General features: G+C 39.9%; 1 protein-coding gene across 5 annotated transcripts in view; it reads left to right on the top strand.

Moving 5' to 3' along the window:
- Nucleotides 1-19766, top strand: part of UBR1 (ubiquitin protein ligase E3 component n-recognin 1) — a 156171-nt gene that overhangs the window by 120591 nt on the left and 15814 nt on the right. For all 5 annotated transcript variants that reach the window (XR_012414843.1, XR_010588036.1, XM_015452723.4 and 2 more), the window contains 5 exons: nucleotides 2981-3048; nucleotides 4051-4201; nucleotides 9990-10077; nucleotides 14646-14779; nucleotides 16544-16652. Coding sequence is in view for 3 of the 5 variants with exons in the window: in XM_015452723.4 (XP_015308209.2) it covers nucleotides 2981-3048; nucleotides 4051-4201; nucleotides 9990-10077; nucleotides 14646-14779; nucleotides 16544-16652 (550 nt within the window). In the remaining 2 variants the exon portion in view is untranslated. The remainder of the gene's footprint in view (nucleotides 1-2980; nucleotides 3049-4050; nucleotides 4202-9989; nucleotides 10078-14645; nucleotides 14780-16543; nucleotides 16653-19766) is intronic.

The raw sequence follows: 19766 nt of genomic DNA, 5'->3' as shown, positions 1-19766 counted from the left end.
CGTAAAGTGATGAGTATTGTTTTAGTATGTTGATTGCTGCAATAGCAGTAGGACAGGTCGGGTGCAATGGCTTACACCTGTAATCCCAGAACTTTAGGAAGCCAAGGTGAGCAGATCAATTGAGCTCAGGAGTTCGAGACCAACCTGGGCAACATGGTGAAACTCCGTCTCCACAAAAAACTTAGTAGGGTGTGGTGGTGCACACCTGCAGTCCTGGCTACTCGGGAGGCTGAGTCAGGAGTATCACTTGCACCCAGGTCAAGGTTGCAGTAAGCCATGATCGTACTGTGCACTCCAGCCTGGGCAACAGAGAGAGACTTTATCTCTAAATGGATGGATTGATGGATAGATATATAGGACATACAATGCTCACTGCCATGTGCTATGACTTGTACTAGAATTTTTAAATAAAATCTCATTTCTAGTCACCATCCTTCAAGGAAATTACTCTCCCGATTTACAATGAGAAAACTGAGGCACAGGGAAGTTACATGACTTGCCCATGGTAATAAAACTAATAAGAAGTAGAACTAATATTTAAACCCAGACCTGATCATAAAGCCCATTATTTTCCCACTGTATCATGTAAACTTTGCCGAGGTGTTTAATTGTGCATAAAGGCTTGGCTTAACCCATAGATAAAATGAAAATATGCTTACCAAAATTGACTTTTGATTTCAAAAGAATTTTAAATATTTTTAGCAATCAGGAAAAGAAAAATCATTTTAAAACTGCCTGTAAGAAAAATTTGATGACACAAAGAGTATTCTTTTGGCTGAAAAGATGATGGAAATTAGGACAAGGGATCAGGAATGATTTAAATATTTTGAGTAAGCTGTAACATTGAGGAAAAAAAATAAGACAGGTAGTATCATAGACATGCTAACTGAAATATCAGAAATATTACTAAAAGATAATTTGAGGAGATGGGACCTAGAAACAGCAAATAACTTGTCGAAGTCACATAGCTAGTTAACGTCAGAGCCCTGTGATCACTTTAGTTTGTTTTATGTAGCCAGTAGTAATAACTTTTATTGAGGGGTTACATATGCCAAGCTTGGACAAGTGCTTTAAATTCATATGTTGGCCTGGAGCGTGGCTCACACCTGTAATCCCAGCACTTTGAGAAGCCGAGGCAGGTGGACCTCTTAAGGCCAGGAGTTCAAGACCAGCCTGGCCAACGTGGCAAAACCCCATCTCTACTAAAAATAAAAAATAAAAAAATTAGCTGGGCATTGTGGCAGGTGCTTGTAATTTCAGCTACTTGGGAGGCTGAGGCAGGAGGATTGCTTGAATGTAAGAGGCGGAGGTTGTAGTGAGCCGAGATCATGCCACTATACTCCAGCCTAGGGAACAGAGTGAGATTCCATCTCAAAATAAAATACACAAATAATAAATTAATATGTTAATGAACCTCCCAACAAACTTGTATATACTGCGTGTAAACTTAAGAGAACTTAAGTCACCTGTCACTTGCCTATGACCAATAGTCACAACGAGTACTGGAAGCCGTTTTAGTCTGACTTCAAAGCCCCTGATCTTAACCTTTATGCTTTTTGTTTAGAATCTCGGGATTTGAGGTTAAGAAATTGATCTAGTCACATGGCCAGGCACGGTGGCTCATGCTTGTAATGCCAGTACTTTGGGGGACCGAGGCAGGTAGATCACCTGAGGTCAGAAGTTCGAGCCTGGTCAACATTGTGAAACCCTGTCTCTACTAAAAAAAAAAAAAAAAAAAATAGAAACAATTGGTCGGGCACGGTGGCTCATGCCTATAATCCCAGCATTTTGGGAGGCCAAGGCGGGCGGATCATGAGGTCAAGAGATCGAGACCATCCTGGCCAACATGGTGAGACCCTGTCTCTACTAAAAATACAAAAATTAGCTGGGCATGGTGGCACGCGCCTGTGGTCCCAGCTACCCGGGAGGCTGGGGCAGGAGGATTGCTTGAACCCGGGAGGCAGAGATTCCAGTAAGCCAAGATTGTACCACTGCACTCCAGCCTGGTGATAAAGCGAGACTCCATCTCAAAAAAAAAAAAAAAAAAGGCATGGTGGCACATGCCTGCAATCCCAGCTACTCGGGAGGCTGAGACACAAGAATCGCTTGAACCTGGGAGGCGGAGGTTACAGTGAGCCGACATCATGCCACTGCACTCCTGCCTGGGTGAGAGAGCAAGACTCCATCTCAAAAAAAAGAAAAAAAAAGAAAGAAATTTAGTCTGAGGAATCTTCTCTTCCTCATTTTTAAAAATAACAGCTTTATTTATGTAATGTTGAATCTTCTGAGCCGGAGTTCAGAACCAATACCTAGACCTACAGTAATTCATTCCCTCATTTTTATATAAACAAAACCATTCCTCTTGTCCTGACTTCTCAATTTCACTTCTTTGCCACTCTTGCTCTCACTTTTGGAATTACAGCTTTTCCTTAGGCATGGACCAGATTGGAAAGATAGTAGCTTTTGAGTCATTTGCATTTCCTCCAGATGACCAATCTACATAAACCATTCTCTAATTTTGTTCAGGAGGATCTTCTCCGTCCTCATTTCACCTACTCTGTTTTGCATGTTCTTTCCACTCCACAACCCCAATTTTGTTCACATATTATGTATCACAGAACACTTAGAAATGGAAGTCAGAGAAAACAAGTGATAGAGGTAACATTGTATAAAAGTAACTCTTCTCATTCATTCAACAAATATTTCTTTAACAATCTCTATATTTCAGTTGTCCTATTTCATGTGCCTTTTCCACCTAGATTTTACCTTTCAATGCTTAAACTGTATCCAAGTCTTTCTAGCAGCCTTTTCTCAGTTCAGTTTGTCTCATTATAGTTTCCATATCTCAAAGGTGTGACTTATTAGTTTCTGTGTTTTATAACCCTGTTACATGTTTGGTTTAGGTGTTTTTAGCTTGCATTTTATTTAACTACATTGCTATCTTACTGACTGAATTACATTAACTTTTTGTTTGTTTTAGTTGTTCTTCCTAACCTAAAATCAGAAGATACACCATGCCTTCTGTCTATAGATCTGTTTCATGTTTTGGTAAGTGTTCAGTAATTTTGTTTAAGTCACTCATGTTGATAATTTCTTGTACTTTCCTCATTCAAATTAATGCTCTTTGTTCAAGATTATAAATTATTGGTGTTTAATCTATAAAGTTTGGTCTCTCCTGTCCATTCTGTTTACATAGGTACAGATTTGATGGAGACCATCAAATTCATTTAAAAAAAAAAAAAGCACTTGAATTTGTAATAGGTCTTTTCCTGGTTGATTACATTAGTGGGTGTCTGTACAGACAAGCCTTTTCTAATTCATATTATGCTCCCCTTCTGGCCTTTTTCTTAAGTTGTATACATGATATACAGTCAATAACTGTGTGAGCTCTCTTAAAATCATTATTTGATGATAAGGACCAGATCATGGGTGTATCTAGGCTTCCTCAAAACACCTATGGATGGATCGCAACTGCCCTTAGTTTTTTGCAGAGATTTTCCATTCCTCTGATGATCTCATTCCTTCAAACCAAGTTCTGTAGAGAAAACAGTATTGAGATTGGGAGCATGGAGTTTATGGATGCAGGGTTAGCCAGCATCCTCATCCCTCATTATCTAGGCCTCTACCCAGTGGTCATCAACCCTGACTGTCTTTTAGAATCTCCTGAGGGACTTTGAAAAGAATGCTATTAACTGGACCCTACCCCAAGAGATTTTCATTTGGTTAGACTAGGGTGGGGCCTCTGTGTCAGTATTGTTTTAAGAACTCCTGTAATGTTGAATCTTCTGAGTCAGAGTTCAGAACCACTACCTAGAACTACAATAAATAGACACAGCAAAGGGATAACCTATTTGGTGGTGACCATCGTCCTCCATTTATGGTACATTACATTCTAAGATATTCTATTGAATAAGTAAGAAAAATATGGTGTTTATTAAAAAACACACACACAAACAGTGTAGCATCTGATGCCCTTCACATTTAGTTATGACATTAATTTATGTTAGTCTTTTATCATTACCCATGTTGATGTCCATTTTTCTCTCACAGGTGGGTGCTGTGTTAGCATTCCCATCCTTGTATTGGGATGAAACTGTCGATCTGCAGCCTTCTTCAGTTAGTTCTTCCTATAACCACCTTTATCTCTTCCATTTGATCACCATGGCACACATGCTTCAGATACTACTTACAATAGACACAGGTAAGGTTTTCATCTGGGTATTGACTGTGAATAACATTTTGCCATGCTTTACTGGCAGAATTAATTGTGTTTGTGATTATATAATGTATTTCTAGGTTCTGTGTTACGTTTTTCATTGAATGATTATTCATCTGTTTTTTAATGGATACTATTTAAGCAAGGAAAGGTAGAATAAGCTGTGAAGAAGATAATTAGGTGAAACTACCTAATTAGCAACTGCTCTGCAGATATGCAGGGAGACCACTTGAACCTGCTTTTCCATCTTTTTCAAATTCCTCATCCTCGAGGTCTGTCCCTACATGAGTTTTTCAACCTTTTGATAAGGAAGTCCCTAAAACCATTCTTAATTCCTTCAGCTAAAATGATAGTACTTTCTTCCCCTTGTAGCATTTATCATTAGTATCTTGTTTTATAGTTATTTGTGGTTATATCTTATTGTTGTTCTGCTCCTTTCCCTGTTTCTTCTCTCTCTCTCTGCTCCTTTGTCCTCAGTGTAAGTTTCTTGATAATAGGAAACAATGAAATTTCAACATCTTCCCTTTAAAGCTGCAAGTATCTAGTAACCTTTGTTAAACCCAGTAAACACTCATGAAATGTCTTTTGAATTAATGTTCATTTGAAGATACATGAGTAATACAACATTATGGAATGATGATACAGTTGTTCTTTTAGAGTCTGGGTTTTAATAGGAAGCAAAGTCTGGGGGCTGGATGCAGTGGTTCATGCCTGTAATCCCAGTACTTTGGGAGGCCAAGGCAGGAGGATCCCTTAAGCTCAGGAGTTCAAGACCAGCTTGCGCAAGATGGTGAGACCCCATCTCTACAGATTTTTTTTTTGTTGTTGTTGTTAGCTGGGCATGCTGGTGGGCGTCTGTAGTCCCTGCTACTTGAGAGTCTGAGGTGGGAGGATCACTTGAGCCCAGGAGTTTGAGGCTGCAGAGAGCTGTGATTGCACCATGGCACTCCAGTCTGGGCAACAGAACAAGACCTCATCTCTTTAAAAAAGAAGGAAAAAAACCCAAAGCAAAATCTGATCCTGGATACTGGTGACCAATAAGGGCTACTGAAGATTCAGATAATCTAGAGGACTAACATAATTAAAGTGATGTCAGAATAAAATATGGCAAAAGTACATGTGCATTTACCCTGTGGTACACCGACTTCATTTCTAGGAATTTATCCCAAAGCTTTACCGGCAAAAATAGGAAATGATGCAAGCACAACATTATTTATTGTGTTATTTTTGGGATATCAAAAAAACAAATAATTGAGCTGTCCATCAATGGGGGTTCGTTGAATTACCTATGATGTACCATATAATGTAATTCTATGCAGTTTTAAAAAGTAGTGAACAAGATCTGATATGAATTGATCTTTATGATGCAATAAGTTAAAAAAGTGAGGTACAGAATAGTGGTTATAGCATAGCATTTTTCTGTAGGGTATTTTATGAATATATGTGTTTATATACATTTTTACTTATGTGTTTTATAAAAGAGACAATAGAGGCCGGGTGGTGACTTACGCCTGTAATCCCAGCTCTTTGGCTGAGGCAGGCAGATCACCTGAGGTCAGGAGTTCGAGACCAGCCTGACCAACATTGTGAAATCCTGCCTCTACTAAAAATACAAAAATCAACTGGCGTGGTGGCAGGCATCTGTAATCCCAGCTAATCGGGAGGCTGAGGCAGGAGAATCACTTTAACCCAGGAGGCAGAGGTTGCAGTGAGCCAAGATCATGCCACTGTACTCCAGCCTCCCGATGAAAATCCATGCAGGTTATTATTGTGGATATCAACAAACTGATTCTAAAGTTTATGTGAGCCATGCCCAGTGGCTCATGCCTGTAATCACAGCCCTTTGGGAGGAATTTGAGCCTGGGCAACATAGTGAGACTCTGTCTCTAAGAAAAAGTAAGAAAATTTGCTGGGCATGGTGGCACACGCCTATAGTCCCAGCCATTTGGGAGGCTGATGTGGAAGGATTGCTGTAGCCCAGGAAGTCAAGACTTCAGTGAGCTGGGATTGCACCACTGCAGTCCAGGCCAGGCAACAGAGCAAGACCCAGTCAATCAGAAAGTAAGTGATAAGTAAACAAACAAGTACATAAATAAGTAAAGTTTATATGGAAAGACAAAAGTCCTAGAATAGCCAGCTCAGTATTGGAGGAGAAGAAAGTTGAGGGGCAGATACTACCCAACCTTAAGACTTACTATAAAGCTACAGTAATAAAGAGTGTGGTTGGCAAAAGATTAGACAAATAGATCAATAAAATATAAAAGAGAGCCCAGATACAGACCCACATAAATGTAGTCAACTGATCTTTGACATTTGAGCAAAGGATCAAAGGCAGTCTTTTCAGCAAATGGTGTTGGAACAAGTAGACATACATGTCCAATAAAATGAATCTAGACACAGACTTTACACCCTTCACAAAAATTAATTCAAAAAGATCATAGACCTAAATGTAAAATGCAAAACTATAAAATTCCTACAAGATAACATAGGAGAAAACCTAGATGACCTTAAGTATGGAGATGACTTTTTAGATATAAAACCAAAGGCATAATCTGTGAGAGAAATAATTGATAGGCTGGACTTCATTACAATAAAATTAAAAACTTACGCACTGAAAGACAATGTCAAGAGAATGAGAGACAAGCCACAGTCTGGGAAAAAGTATTGCAAAAAACACTTCTGATGAAGGACTGTTATCCAAAGTATACAAAGAATTCTTAACATTCAACAGTAAGAAAACAAACTACCCAATTTTAAAATGGGCAATGAGGCTGGGTGCCGTGGTTTACGCCTGTAATCCCAGCACTTTGGGAGGCCAAGGTGGGCAGATCACTTCAGCCAGCAATCTGAGACCACCCTGAGCAACATGATGAATACCTGTCTGTACTAAAAATACCAAAATTAGCCTGGTGTGGTGTGCACACCTGTAGTCCCAGCTACTTGAGAAGCTGAGAGATAAGAATCAGTTGAACCCAGGAGGCATAGATTGCAGTGAGCTGATATCATGCCACTGCACTCCAGCCTGGCAACGGAATGAGACTTGGTCTCAAACAAACAAACAAACAAAAAACAGGGTAATGAGCCAGGTGCGATAGCTCATGCCTGTAATCCCAACGCTTTAGGTGGCCAAGGTAGGAAGATTGCTTGAGCCCGGGAATTTGAGACTACTCTGGGCAACATAGCAAGATCCCATCTCTAAAAAATAAAGTGGCCAAAACACTTGAAAAGACACCTCACCACAGAAGATGTACAGATGATAAGTGATCGTAATGTTCAACATCTATATGCCATTAGGGAATTGCAAGTTAAAACAATGAGATACCACTATACACCTATTAGAATTGCCAAAATCTAAAACACTGACACCACCAAATGCTGGCAAGTATGTGGAGCAACAGGAACTCTCATTTGTTGCTGATGGGGATGCAAAATGGTACAGTCACTTTGGAAGACAGCTTGACAGTTTCTCACAAAACTAAAACTAAATATACTCTTACCATGTGATCCAGCAGTCATGCTTCTTGTATTTACCCAAATGAATTGAAAACTGAAGTTCACACAAAACTGTGCACAAGGATGTTTATAGCAGCTTTATTCATAATTGCCAAAACTTGGAAGCAACCAAGACATCCTTCAATAGGTGAGTGGATAAATAAATTACAGTATATCCAGAGAGTGGAAATATTATTCAGTGCTAAAAAGAAATGAGTTATCGGCCGGGCACAGTGATTTATACCTGTAATCTCAGCACTTTGGGAGGCCAAGATGGGTGGATCACCTAAGATCAGGAATTCAAGACTAGCCTGGCCAACATGGTGAAATCCCATCTCCACTAAATAAATACAAAAATTAGCCAGGCATGGTGGTGCACATCTGTAATCCCAGCTATTCAGGAGGCTGAAGCAGGAAAATTGCTGGAACCCAGGAAGCGGAGGTTGCAGTAAGCCAAGACTGCGCCACTGCACTCCAGCCTGGGTGACAGAACGAGACTCCATCTCAAAAAAATAAAAAAATAAAAAAACAAATGAGTTATCAAGATGAAAAGATAGACAAAACTTAAATGCCTATGACTAGCTAAAATAACTCAATTTGTAAAGGTTGTATACTATATTAATCCTATGATATGACACTCTAGAGAAGGCAAAACTATAGAGTCAGTAAAAAGATTAGTGATTGCCAGGGGTAAGGGTGTTGGGGGAGAGCTGAATAGGCACAGCATAGAGGATTTTTAAGGCAGTAAAACTGTTCTGAAAAATACTACAGCGGTGCATACGTGTCATTATTACACATCTGTCCAAACTCATAGAATGTAAACACCAAGAATGAACCCTAATGTAAACTGTGGACTTTGGGTGATAATGATGCGGCAATGTAGGCTCATTGATTACAACAAGCGTACAACACTGGTGCCGAATGTTGATAGGTGGGGGATGTTGTATGTGCAGAGAGACAGAGGGAATCCTCTGTACTTTCTGCTCAATTTTGCTGTGAATCTAAAACTTCTCTTAAAAAATAAAGTGTATTAACTAAAAAATAAAAATCTTATGGGTGTATGCATTTGTCCAACTCATGATCAAATAGAGCACTTGATATTTGTGCATTTAATTGCATGTAAAATTTACCTCAAATTTATAAAGAATCCCTTAGAATTATTGAACTCTTTTACATTTGAATTGAAAAAATCAGTATGAATTCATGATATGTTTTTTAAAAGTATAGGAATAAAGAGATGTTATTTGGAAAATGAAAAGGACTAGCAGTATTCATTCAAGATATGATAAAATTACTGAGGGCAACTTGAATCGTGACCTTCCAGATGAATTAATACATAAACAAAAGCATTTTTAAAACAACAGAGCAATACTCAAATGTGCTATAACTATACCTCTCAGCAAACTACAAGGTAGACATTTCTATATCAATTTTAATACAGTAATTCTGAAGTTCAGGGAACTTATGTAGCTTATCCAGAGCCTTAATGTAAGTGGGAGAGTTGACAGTTGCTGGAAAGGTTTAGGATGGTCCTTCTTAAGGATAGGTTGATGGAGGAAAATAATCTCACTAAGTTCCCTTTATGGGACCCTTTGCTTGAGCATGAAGGCAGGACAGACACCTACTTCCCTTTCTAGAGGTTGAATTTCTATCTGCTGCCTAAGATTCCTAGGAAACCAAAGCAGGTTGATAACAATTTATTTCCATGGTCATATTATGATGAAGTATTTACATGTTTAGCAAGTAAATATTAAACATCCATGTTCAGTGATTCTGCCCTGTTTGTTTCTCCAGCTAATATATAGATAAAGTTTACCTAACAACTTTAATATTCAGCATCAGCTACTTAGATTAAAAGCAGGTGGGGCTGGGCACAGTGGCTCATGCCTGTAATTCCAGCACTTTGGAAGAACGAGGCGGGTGGATCACTTGAGGTCAGGAGTTCAAGACCAGCCTGACCAACATGGTGAAACCCCATCCCTATTAAAAATACAAAATTAGCTGGGCATGGTGGCACATGCCTGTAGTTCCCAGCTACTCTGGAGGCTGAGGCAGGAGAATTGCTTAAATCCAGAAGGCGGAGGTTGCAGTGAGCCAAGATCGTGCCATTGCACTCCAGCCTGGGCAACAAGAGCGAAACTCTGTCTCAAAAAAAAAAAAAAAAAAGTAAAAACCTCAGTTGAATGAATCTACATTGTTTATCTTGGAACCATGAAATTAAAGTATAATTTATAAACTGAATAGCAAATACATAATTCATCTTGCAGAATTTCTTTTTCAGGCGTACCCCTTGCTCAGGTTCAAGAAGACAGTGAAGAGGCTCATTCCGCATCTTCTTTTTTTGCAGAAATTTCTCAATATACAAGTGGGTGAGTGAAAATCCATTAGTTCAGTCTATTGTAGTAATTCCATTTCTTGTTCAGTTGTTTGGCAGTGTAACACTTGAATCATTTAAATTCTAGTTTAAAAATAATCAGTTATTCCCTAGGTCGTCTTCTGAGGTTTTTATGGTTTTAGGTCTTACATTTAAATCTTTAATCCATCCTGAGTTAATTTTTGTATAAAGTGTAAGGAAGGGGTCTAGTTTCAGTTTTCTGCATATGGCTAGACAACACCATTTATTAAATAGGGAATCCTTTGCCCATTGCTTGTTTTTGTTAGGTTTGTCAAAGATCAGTTGGTTGTAGATGTGTGGTGTTATTTCTGAGGCCTCTGTTCTGTTCCATTGGTCTATATATCTGTTTTGTACCAGTACCATGCTCTTTTGGTTACTGTGGCCTTGTAGTATAGTTTGAAGTCAGGTAGCGTGATACCTCCAGCTTTGTTCTTTTTGCTTAGGATTGTCTTGGCTATACAGGCTCTTTTTTGGTTCCATATGAAATTTAAAGTAGTTTTTTCTGATTCTGTGAAGAAAGTCAATGGTAGCTTGATGGGGATGGCATTGAATCTATAAATTACTTTGAGCAGTACGGCTATTTTCACGATATTGATTCTTCCTATCTATGAACATGGAATGTTTTCCATTTGTTTGTGTACTCTCTTATTTCCTTGAGCAGTGGTTTGTAGTTCTCCTTGAAGAAGTCCTTCACATTGCTTGTAAGTTGTATTCCTAGGTATTCTGTTTGTAGCAATTGTGAATGGGAGTTTGCTCATGATTTGGCTCCCTGTTTGTCTATTATTGGTGGATAGGAATGCTTGTGATTTTTGCACATTGATTTCGTATCCTGAGACTTTGCTGAAGTTGCTTATCAGCTTTGGGAGTTTTTAGGCCATTCAAGACATAGGCATGGGCAAAGACTTCGTCACTAAAACACCAAAAGCAATTGCAACAAAAGCCAAAATGGACAAATGGGATCTAATTAAACTACAGAGCCACTGCACAGCAAAAGAAACTATCATCAGAGTGAACAGGCAACCTACAGAACAGGAAAAAATTTTTGCAATCTATCCGTCTGACAAAGGGCTAATACCCAGAATCTACAAGTAACCTAAACAAATTTACAAGAAAAAAACAAACAACTCTATCAGAAAGTGGGTGAAGGATATGAACAGACACATTTCAAAAGAAGACATTTATGTGGCCAACAAACACAAAAAAGCTCATCATCACTGGTCATTAGAGAAATGAAAATCAAAACCTCAATGAGATACCATTTCACACCAGTTAGAATGGCGATCATTAAAAAGTCAGGAAACAATAGATGCTGGAGAGGGTGTGGAGAAATGGGAACACTTTTACACTCTTGGTGGGAGTGTAAATTAATTCAACCATTGTGGAAGACAGTGTGGTGATTCCTCAAGGATCTATAACTAGAAATACCCTTTGACCCAGCAATCCCATTACTAGGTATATACCCAAAAGATTATAAATCATGCTGCTGTAAAGACACATGCACACATGTTTATTGCAGCACCATTCACAATAGCAAAGACTTGGAACCAACCCAAATGCCTATCAATGTTAGAGTGGATAAAGAAAATGTGGCACATACACACCATGGAATACTATGCAGCCATAAAAAAGAATGAATTCATGTCTTTTGCAGGGACATGGATGAAGCTGGAAACCATCATTCTCAGCAAACTAACACAGGAACAGAAAGCCAAATGCCGCATGTTCTCACTCATAAGTAGGAGTTGAACAGTGAGAACACATGGGCACAGGGAGGGGAACATCACACACCAGGGCCTGTCAGGGGCTGGGGGAAAAGGGGAGGGATAGCATTAGGAAAAATACCTAATGTAGATGACAGGTTGATGGGTACTAGCAAACCACTACCATGGCACATGTATACCTATGTAACAAACCTGCACATTCTGCACATGTATCCCAGAACTTAAAGTATAATAAAAATAATAATAATAATCAGTTATGAAGCTAGGTGCAATGGTTCATGCATGTAATCCAAACACTTTTAGAGGCCAAGGCAGGAGGATCACTTGAGCCCAGGAGTTTGAGACCACCCTGGGTAACATAACAAGACCCTGTCTCTCTATTAAAAAAAAAAAAAAAAAATTCTGTTAAGGGCTTTTAGCATGACTTTGTTTGCTACAGGATAGGCTTACAGTGAAGAAAACTCATTTTGATGATTTTACTTTGAACTAAAAGATAGTAGGTTGGAATAACAGCTACCCACTTGTTTCTGAGACTGAAATAAGTCAACACATCTTTACTTTTGTAAACTGGTCTGGAAGCATAGCCAAAAGATGATTGGATTTTAACAAAAGGAGTATTTAGAATTAAAATAAATGTAGAAAATGGAAAATAGGTTGTCCTTTTACAGTGATCCATACAATTGATGCACTCAGTGCTTGCATGTAGTTACAGGTTAAGGTTCTTATGAGTAATATGGAAAATACACTGGCATTTGTATTTTAATATGCATGTAATACATACATAACATACAATATGTATATATATTGTGTAACATAGTTATGTAATACATATATAATTTATACATATATTCATAATATATAGTTAAAATCTTATGTGTATTTAACCTTTGTGTAGAGGTTATAGTAGGAGTACGATGGGCATACTCTGCTGAACTACATCTGCTGCCAAGTTCCCTTCATCAGTCATCTTTACCAGTCTTTTTTATTTTTTTTTAAGTTAATAGATTTTGTTTTTTAGAGGCATTTTAAGTTTACAGAAAAATTGAGCAGAAAGTATAAAAAGTCACCATTTGGCCGGGCGCGGTGGCTCAAGCCTGTAATCCCAGCACTTTGGGAGGCCGAGATGGGTGGATCACGAGGTCAGGAGATCGAGACCATCCTGGCTAACACGGTGAAACTCCGTCTCTACTAAAAAATACAAAAAACTAGTCAGTCGGGTGAGTTGGTGGGCGCCTGTAGTCCCAGCTACTCGGGAGGCTGAGGCAGGAGAATGGCGTAAACCCAGGAGGTGGAGCTTGCAGTGAGCTGAGATCCGGCCACTGCACTCCAGCCCAGGCGACAAAGCGAGACTCCGTCTCAAAAAAAAAAAAAAACAGTCACCATTTGCTCCCTCCACCCACCAGTTCCTGTATTATTAATACCTTGCATTAGGGAGGTACCATTTGTTACAATTGACTAACCAATATTAATACATTATGATTCACTCAAGTTCATAATTTACATAAGGTTCGCTCTACAGTATCATACAGAATAGTTTAACTGCCATACACATCATTAGTCAATCTTAATATAGAAACTAGGAAATGATTAATTTTGTTTTAGCTAACAAGTTGCTTTGGTTAGTTATTGATAAATTTTTTTTCTCCACATTTCTTTACAAGGTTTTAATATAAACAAACCAAAAAAAAGGAAGCTTTAGTTACCTTTAAGTTTTATGTTGAAGAATATATTTTAGGCCAGTCATGGTGGCTTATACTCATAATCTCAGCACTTTGGGAGACTGAGGTAGTTGGATTGCTTGAGCCCAGGAGTTCGAGATCAGCCTGAGCAAGATAGTGAGACCTTGTCTCTACTAAAAAAAAACAAAAACAAAAACAAAAAAAAACTAGTTGAGCATGGTGACTCACACCTGTAATCCCAGCACTTTGGGAGGCTGAGGCAAGCGGATCACCTGAGGTCAGGAGTTTGAGACCATCCTGCCAACATGTTGAGACCCCCGTCTCCACTAAAAATACAAAAAATTAGGCGTGGTGACGTGTGCCTATAGTCCCAGATACTCAGAAGGCTGAGGCAGCAGAATCACTTGAACCTGAGAAACAGAGGTTGCAGTGAGCCCAGATTGCGCCACTGCACTCCAGTCTGGGTGACAGAGCAAGACTCCATCTCAAAAAATAATAATAATAAAAATTTAAAAATAAAGAGTATACCTATTTTAGAGTCAAGTTCCTTTAAAGTAGATTTTTTGGTTGCCTCTTGGTTTTTGTTTTGCTTTTGTTTTTTATCGCCACCTAGGAAAAAGAAGAGTAGTTCCTTGCCTTAAAAATCCATGTGGTAAAAAATGTAAGATTTGTGATTTTTCTTGAGGAAATTATTAGATTTAAACACTGAAACTATTAGCTACTCAAATTTTTTTTTTTTTTTTGAGTTGGCGTCTCGCTCTGTTGCCCAGGCTAGAGTGCAGTGGCACAATTTCAGCTCACTGCAGCCTCGGCCTCCTGGGTTCAAGCAGTTCTCCCGCCTCAGCCTCCCGAGTAGCTGGGATCACAGGTGCCTGCCACCACGCCCGGCTAATTTTTGTACTTTCAGTAGAGACTGGGGTTTTGCCATGTTGGCCAGGCTGGTTGAACTCCTGACATCAGGTGATCCGCCTGCCTTGGCCTCCCAGAGTGCTGGGATTGTATTTTCTTTTAAATATTTAAAAATTGCATGGATAATAAATTACCTAAATGTTTAACTTTGTATTTGAAAAGGGGGATATGTTTAAATCTAGGACTTTAGTCTGATATGTATTCTGTTATCTTCTGGAATTATTGTCTCTTAGCTGCATTGGGTGTAGTATCCCTGGCTGGTATTTGTGGGTCTCACTGAAGAATGGCATCACCCCTTATCTTCGCTGTGCTGCATTATTTTTCCACTATTTACTTGGGGTAACTCCGCCTGAGGACCTGCATACCAGTAAGTAGAAAAATGAAATCACGGAGTGGAAAATGGGAGATTTTCTTTGTTGTTATCTTCAAGCTCATGAATACAAGGTTAAAGCAGACAAAACCATTTCTCCTCTCCCCATTTCTTTCATGTGTGTTCACTTCAAACATGAGCCCTGGTGTAGGTTAAAGGTGAGGCCAAAAAGTCTATTAGCTTTTTAATCTGCAAGACCTACTCTTAGCTCCTATCTATGTATAGGTTATATGCTTGAGCTTATAAAATACCTGCATGCAGAATATAACTGATAGGCTATACAAGAAATTAGAAACATTGGTTGTCTTTAGAGAAGAGAACTGTTTGGCTATAGGAGGAAGACTTTACTGTGTACTCTGTTATTTAAATTGTGGACATATAGGCCAGGTGTGGTGGCTCACGCCTATAATCCCAACATTTTGGGAGGCCGAGGTAGGTGGATCACTTGAAGTCAGGAGTTCAAAACCAGCCAGTCCAACATGGTGAAACCCTGTCTCTACTAAAAGTACAAAAAAATTAGCTGGGCATGGTGGCATATGCCTGTAATCGCAGCTACTCGGGATGCTGAGGTGGGAAAATCACTTGAACCCAGGAGGTGAAGGTTGCAGTGAGCCGACATTGCACCACTGCACTCCAGCCTGGGCGACAGAGCAAGGCTGTCTCAAAAAAAAAAGTACATGTAACTACATTAAAGAATGAAAGTGCTGCTAGGAAAGGCCTACTGGAACCAACTGAGGCCATGTATATTTAAGCAAGAGGATCACCTTCTCATTTACTTGCCTCTAAATCTAGACCAAAGTAGGGAAGCCTTCCTGTGGCTTTGTATGGGTGAAAATCAGAATGTTTATATGATTTTGGAAGAGTCATCAAAACTGCTCAGAGATTCTTCCTTTTGTCCTTTGAGAATAAGCTGACCAGGTTACCGTTACTGGCTATCAACTTCTTTATCTTGAACTCAGTTCAGTAGGGTTTATCTGATCTAGATTTTTCATGGTCTTTTATAAAATAGGAGTCCACTTTCCAAGTAATTGCCAGCACAGATCTGTTGTTTGCTCACATACAAAAAAGTCATGTATTTATCTCATGGGTGCTACAGTACAGTTGTGAGTGAAATAAAGTCGTTTTTATTGGGAGGAATCCAATTATAAACAAATAGAGAAATAGATATATAATGTAATGTCAAATGCTGATAAATGTTGCAAGGCAGAATGAAGCAGTTCAGGGATAGAGAGGGTATTGGGGCCAGAGTGGGGAACTCTCCGAGCTAGTTTTCATAGAATGCTTCTATGTGAGGAGACATTGAGCAAACAGCTGCATAGATGGGGTTGAGTTGGACAGACAGTTGAAGGAAGAGTATTCCTAAGTAGAAGAAGTTATAAATGTCAAGGCTTTGTTTGATGTAGTCACAGAATTGCAGAGAGATGAGTATGGCTGAAGCCTAAGGAGAGGGTAACAGGAGATGAGGTCTAAGCAGCAACCAGGGGCAGCTCACACAGGGCCTTTGGGCCACCATAGGGACCTTGTATTTTATATTAAGTGTGGTTTATACATTAGAGCCATCTGATCAGGAGAGTGACTGAATACAATTTATGTTTTAAAAAAATCACTGTGACTTATTTGCTACCCATGGTTTTATAGAATAAGCAATATACCCTCTATAAGGAGAGTATAGAAATGAGCATAAACAGTGAAGAAACTCTAATAACAGACTGACCAGGTAAGAATAATGTGCTTATTAAATGTATTTTTATTCTCTTGCAGATTCTGCAGAAGGAGAGTACGGTGCACTCTGTAGCTATCTGTCTTTACCTACAAATTTGTTCCTGCTCTTCCAGGAATATTGGGATACTGTAAGGCCCTTGCTCCAGAGGTACTATGGGGGTAAAATATCGTCGTTGGGTTATTATACAATTTGAAATTTTAAAATTATAATTACTTGCAAAGCTTTTAGTTTGATTAGCATTGATTAAAGGGGTGGCAAAAGTATAGGAGATTCCTAAGTTATACACTTAAGAAGTGGGGATAAGATCAACAGCCATAGGCGGTGGAATGTCTGCTGACTCCACTATAACTGTCATTCATTTTATTTGCTTTCCCTGCAGCTGGTGTCTCATCTGTTTTAAATTGGGGGTGGGGGATGGGGATTTTGCTAGCAGGCATAAAGTCACAATTAGTATCAAAAGAACCCAAATTGGAGCTGTATCCAAAATAGGAGCACATCTCACATGGTAGCACATGTATCAGGAGAGTGACTGAGAAAAGAAGGAAGGTCATTTGGTAGATCAAAAAAAATACTTCAGTTAAACTTCCAAGAGAGAAATGTGTCCCTCTTTCGGAAAAACTTTCTACCCCATTAGTTACTGGCCCTCTTGTTCATTATCAATGCTCCTAACCTCCAATCTCCTTACCCTATCTTTGCCTGCACCATTTTCCATCATTCTTATAATCAGCTCTCACTGTATGACTTTTCTTGCCCATCATTTCCTTTATTCTCCTTACTTTCTACCTTTTTCTTTAATCATTATCTTTTTTTTTAATACCCAAGTCAGTATTTGTGTGAATGTTGGCTTCTGTCTCCTACCACCCTTCTTGTGCAGTGGTTCTCTGTATTGGGTTCTTTTCTTTGCTTCCTCTTTTCTCTTGGGATATTCTGATCTCTAGTGTGATCAAAATGAATTCAGAAAATCAGCATCACGCTTTGTGTTAAGTACAAGGTTGAACTAATTTTACTTTTATATTCTTGGAGTACATAAGTTTTAATTGCTATTCTAGTTTAGTCAAGTATTAAAAAATCACACATTGGAACAGGAAGTCCTTGCCCTCTGTATCTTTCCAGACCCTCCTTGTCTGAAAGTCTTTTCTCATCCTTTGCCCTATGTTGCAGGAAAATGACCCTGGGAATTTCCCATTCTACCTTGTCAGCTGGCTTCTACATGGGTTCAGCCAGTGGGAGGGGAGGCACTGGCAAGATTTTGGTGGCCAGGAGAAAGGGAAGCCCCAGTGTTGGCCAGGCGCATTGGCTCATGCATGTAATCCCAGCACTTTGGGATTTCAAGGCAGGTGGATCACCTGAGGTCAGGAGTTTGAGACCAGCCTGGCTAATGTGGTGAAACCCTGTCTCTACTAAAACTACAAAAATTAGCCAGGCGTGGTGGCAGGTACCTGTAATCCCAGCTACTCGGGAGGCTGAGGCAGGAGAATCGCTGGAACCCAGGAGGCGGAGGTTGCAGTGAGCTGAGATCTCACCACTGCACTCCAGCCTGGGTGATAGAGCAAGACTCCGTCTCCAAAAAAAAAGAGAGTGGCCCCAGTTCAGGCTACCTCTCTCTGTCTTGTGGGGCATCTCTGGCGGTGACTGCAGCTCTTGTCTGCCTCCAGTTCCCACCAGACAAGCCTACTGCAATTCCAGCATCCACTGGTGTCCCTAGCCTCTGGGCTCCATGATACTGCTGTTTCTTTTTGTTCCTCCAGCCTAGGGTAGTGGTGATCTTTAGTTTGCCTTGCCTTTTTGTCTCATGGTTGACTTCTTAGCCCTTCTGTCACTTTTATTACCAACTCCTGTTAAATTCTCTCTTGTTTAAATACTTAGAATGGTTTCTGTTTTTCTAGTAAGACCTTGGTTGATATAGTCTTTAAAAAATAAATGAAAAAGAGAAGGAAAAATAATTAGACACAACAAAGAAAGAGAAGAAAGAAAGGGAGAAGAAAAGGGGCAAAATGATAAATATAAAAAGATAAATATAAGGCCAGGCGCAGTGGCTCGCACCTATAATCCCAGCACTTTGGGAGGCCTAGGCGGGTGGATCACGAGGTCAGGAGTTTGAGACCAGCCTGGCCAACATAGTGAAACCCCATTTCTACTAAAAATACAAAAAAAAAATTTAGCTGGGCATGGTGGCACACGTCTGTAGTCCCAGCTACTCGAGAGGCTGAGGCAGGAGAATTGCTTGACTCTGGAGGCGAAGGTTGCAGTGAGCCAAGACCACGCCATTGCACTCCAGTCTGGGCAACAGAGGTAGACTCCATCTCAAAAAAACAAAAAGGATAAGTATAGAAAGAGGAACATAGGGCCGAGCACAGTGGCTCACACCTGTAATCCCAGCACTTTGGGAGGCCAAGGCAGGGGAATCACCTGAGGTCAAGAGTTCAAGACCAGCCTGGCCAACAAGGTGTGAAACCCTGTCTCTATTTAAAAAAAAGAAATACAGAAATTAGCTGGGCGTGGTGGCACATGCCTGTAATTCCGGCTACTTGGGAGACTGAGGCAGGAGAATCGCTTGAACCTGGGAGGTAGAGGTTGCAGTGAGCTGAGATCGTGCCACTGCACTCCAGCCTGGGTGACAGAGCGAGACTCCATCTGAAAAGAAAAGAAAAGAGGAACATAAGCCGCACAGTGGCTCGTATGTACGTAATCTCAGCACTTTGGGAAACCAAGGCAGGCTGATCACCTGAGTTCAGGAGTTTGAGACCAGCCCAGCTAACGTGGTGAAGCCCTGTCTCTACTAAAAAATACTAAAATATTTATTTTAAAAATAAAATTTATTTTAAAAATATTTTTAAAATATTAATTTATTTAAAAAAGAAAAATACTCTCTACTAAAAATTTAACTGGGCATGGTGGTATGTGCCTGTAGTCCCAGCTACTGAGGAGGCTGAGGCAGGAGAATCACTTGAACCCAGGAGATGGAGATTGCAGTGACTGGAGATCACCATTGCACTCCAGCCTGGGTGACAAAAGCAATACTCCATCTCAAAAAAAAAAGAAAGGGAAATATAGAAAGAAGGGGCAGAAAGAATTGAAGAGAATGGCAAGGCTGGGCACAGTGGCTCACGTCTGTAATCCCAGCACTTTGGGAGGCTGAGGCGGGCAGATCACTTGAGGTCAGGTGTTTGAGACCAGCCTGGCTAACATGGGAAACTTCATCTCTGCTAAAAATACAAAAACTAGCCAGGTGTGGTGGCGGGCGCCAGCTACTTGGGAGGC

This window comes from Macaca fascicularis, chromosome 7 (assembly GCF_037993035.2).
Source record: "Macaca fascicularis isolate 582-1 chromosome 7, T2T-MFA8v1.1".
Taxonomy (NCBI): Eukaryota; Metazoa; Chordata; class Mammalia; order Primates; family Cercopithecidae; genus Macaca; species Macaca fascicularis.
Note: the sequence above shows the minus strand (reverse complement) of the source record. Positions and strands in the feature narration are given on the sequence as shown.